Genomic DNA, 2,500 nt, shown 5'->3' on the forward strand with positions numbered 1-2,500 from the left:
CGTTCATTATTTATGAAGACATGACATATCCAGTATTAATCTTGAATTTACGTCTTCTTAAAACTGGTTCCCTATGTCTTTGAGATTTCTACAAATCTTCTAGATCCATTACATGTTCTATCTTAACCACACAAATATTTATTGTTTATTCATACCCGAGTCAATTACTTACATTCCAGACTCTTTTAGGAAACAATGAGTATGAATATCTCCTCACTCACAGGTATGAGTTTGTGCTGATCCTGGGTCGAGCTCCACTCCTGGCCAAGTACGTCAGGATGCTTCGTCACGTGTCCTATAACTTCCTCATGATGATTCTCCTCTACGGGGCTCTGCTGCTCGCCTTCACCATCTCCTTCAACATCATCCTCCAACCCACAGAGGCTGGCAAGGTGAGTGAATGAAAAGTGAATGAAAAGACAATGAATAACACTTGTTAACTCTTGGTCCCTTTTGCCATACACGGTCTGTAGCTTTACAAGTGTCACTCTATCTTATAAATTCTAAATTTTGATAACTTCTCTTTCTTGTCCACGTCTTCCTTTTCGTCTTTTATTTTTCTCACCTTTTCCCCTCCACCACACCAGCCACCTGAATCCTTTTCTCTCCTTCCTCTCCCTTTTTCTCCTCTTCTTTCCACCCTCCTCTTTTTCCTCCTCTTCTTCCCACTCCTTTTCCTCTTCTTCTTCCCAACCCTTTCCTTCTTCCTTCCCTCCTCTTTTTCCTCTTCTTCCCACCCCTTTCCTCCTTCCCTCCCTCCTCCTTTTCCTTCTCTTCCCCCCCCTCCCCCCCTCCTCCTTTTCCTCCTCTTCCCAAACCTTTCCTCCTTCCTTCCCTCCTTTTTTCCTCTTTTTCTTCCTCTTCATCCCACCCCTTTCCTCCGTCCCTCCGTCCTCCTTTTCCTTCTCTTCTTCCCACCCCTTTCCTCCTTCCCTCCCTCCTCTTTTTCCTCTTCTTCCCACCCCTTTTTTACTTCCCTCCCTCCTCCTTTTCCCCCTCTTCTTCCCACCCCTTTCCTCCTTCCCTCCCTTCTCTTTTTCCTCTTCTTCCAACCCTTTCCTCCTCTTCCCTCCTCTTTCCTCTTTCTCTCTCCTCTTCCCACCCCTTTCCTACTTCCCTCCCTCCTTTTTCCACTCCTTTCCTTCTTATATCCCTCCTTCTCCTTTCCCCCCTCTTCTTCCCACTCCTTTCCTCCTTCCCACCCTCATTATTTTCCTCCTTTTCTTCTCACCCCTTCCCTCCCTCCTCCTTTTTTCCTTCTCTTCTTCCCAACCCTTTCCTCCTTCCTTCCCTCCTCCTTTTCCTTCTCTTCTTCCCAACCCTTTCCTCCTTCCTTCCCTCCTCTTTTTCCTCTTCTTCCTCCTTCTCTTCCTTCCCTCTCTCTTCCTCCTTCTTCCTCCTCCTTTTCCCTCCTTCCTCCTCCGTTTCCCTCCTTCCTTCCCTCTCCTTCTCCTTCTCTTCTTCCCAACCCTTTCCTCCTTCCTTCCCTCCTCCTTTTCCTTCTCTTCTTCCCACCCCTTTCCTCCTTCCCTCCCTCCTCCTTTTCCTTCTCTTCTTCCCACCCCTTTCCTCCTTCCCTCCCTCCTCCTTTTCCTCCTCTTCTTCCCACCCCTTTCCTCCTTCCCTCCCTCCTCCTTTTCCTCCTCTTCTTCCCACCCCTTTCCTCCTTCCCTCCCTCCTCCTTTTCCCCCTCTTCTTCCCACCCCTTTCCTCCTTCCATCCCTCCTCCTCTTCTTCCGACCCGTTTCCTCCTTGCCTTCCTCCTTCTTTTCCTCCTCTTCTTCCCACCCCTTTCCTCCTTCCCTCCCTTCTCCTTTTCCCCCTCTTCTTCCCACCCCTTTCCTCCTTCCCTCCCTTCTCCTTTTCCTCCTCTTCTTCCCACCCCTTTCCTCCTTCCCTCCCTCCTCCTTTTCCCCCTCTTCTTCCCACCCCCTTCCTCCTTCCCTCCCTTCTCCTTTTCCTCCTCTTCTTCCTACCCCTTTCCTCCTTCCCTCCCTTCTCCTTTCCTCCCTCTTCTTCCCACCCCTTTCCTCCTTCCACTTTCTCCTTCTTTTCCTCCTCTTCTTCCCACCCCTTTCCTCCTTCCCTCCCTTCTCCTTTTCCTCCTCTTCTTTCCACCCCTTTCCTCCTTCCCTCCCTCCTTCTTTTCCCCCTCTTCTTCCCACCCCTTTCCTCCTTCCATCCATCCTCCTCTTCTTCCAACCCCTTTCCTCTTTCTCTTCCTCCTCCTTTTCCTCCTCTTCTTCCCACCCCTTTCCCTACCTCTCTCTCCGACCCTTCTTTCCCTCCTCTCTTTCCTCACCTTTCCTCTTCTTCCCACCTCTTTCCTCTTTCCACTTTCTCGTCCTGTAACGAAATCCAATCACCGTCTTATTTTGTGTAGGTTCAACGGTATGGTTTTAAAGAGGTGGAAGTTTTAGCAGATTTTTTCTCTGTAGGCGGCAGTATGGTTCGTTAAACGTGTAAGATCGTGAAAATCAGTTTGTTTTTTTTTTCATTT

At 49.1% G+C, this 2,500-nt stretch overlaps 1 protein-coding gene across 5 annotated transcripts in view; it reads left to right on the plus strand.

The window, feature by feature from the left end:
• The window catches only part of LOC122251285 (uncharacterized), an 82,996-nt gene that overhangs the window by 76,943 nt on the left and 3,553 nt on the right, over positions 1-2,500 (plus strand). For all 5 annotated transcript variants that reach the window (XM_043013076.2, XM_043013079.2, XM_043013077.2 and 2 more), the window contains exon 3: positions 224-392. In XM_043013076.2, the coding sequence (XP_042869010.2) occupies positions 224-392 (169 nt within the window). The remainder of the gene's footprint in view (positions 1-223; positions 393-2,500) is intronic.

Source organism: Penaeus japonicus, unplaced genomic scaffold, assembly GCF_977035675.1.
Source record: "Penaeus japonicus unplaced genomic scaffold, GWHDUDI00000001_assembly GWHDUDI00000023, whole genome shotgun sequence".
NCBI lineage: Eukaryota > Metazoa > Arthropoda > Malacostraca > Decapoda > Penaeidae > Penaeus > Penaeus japonicus.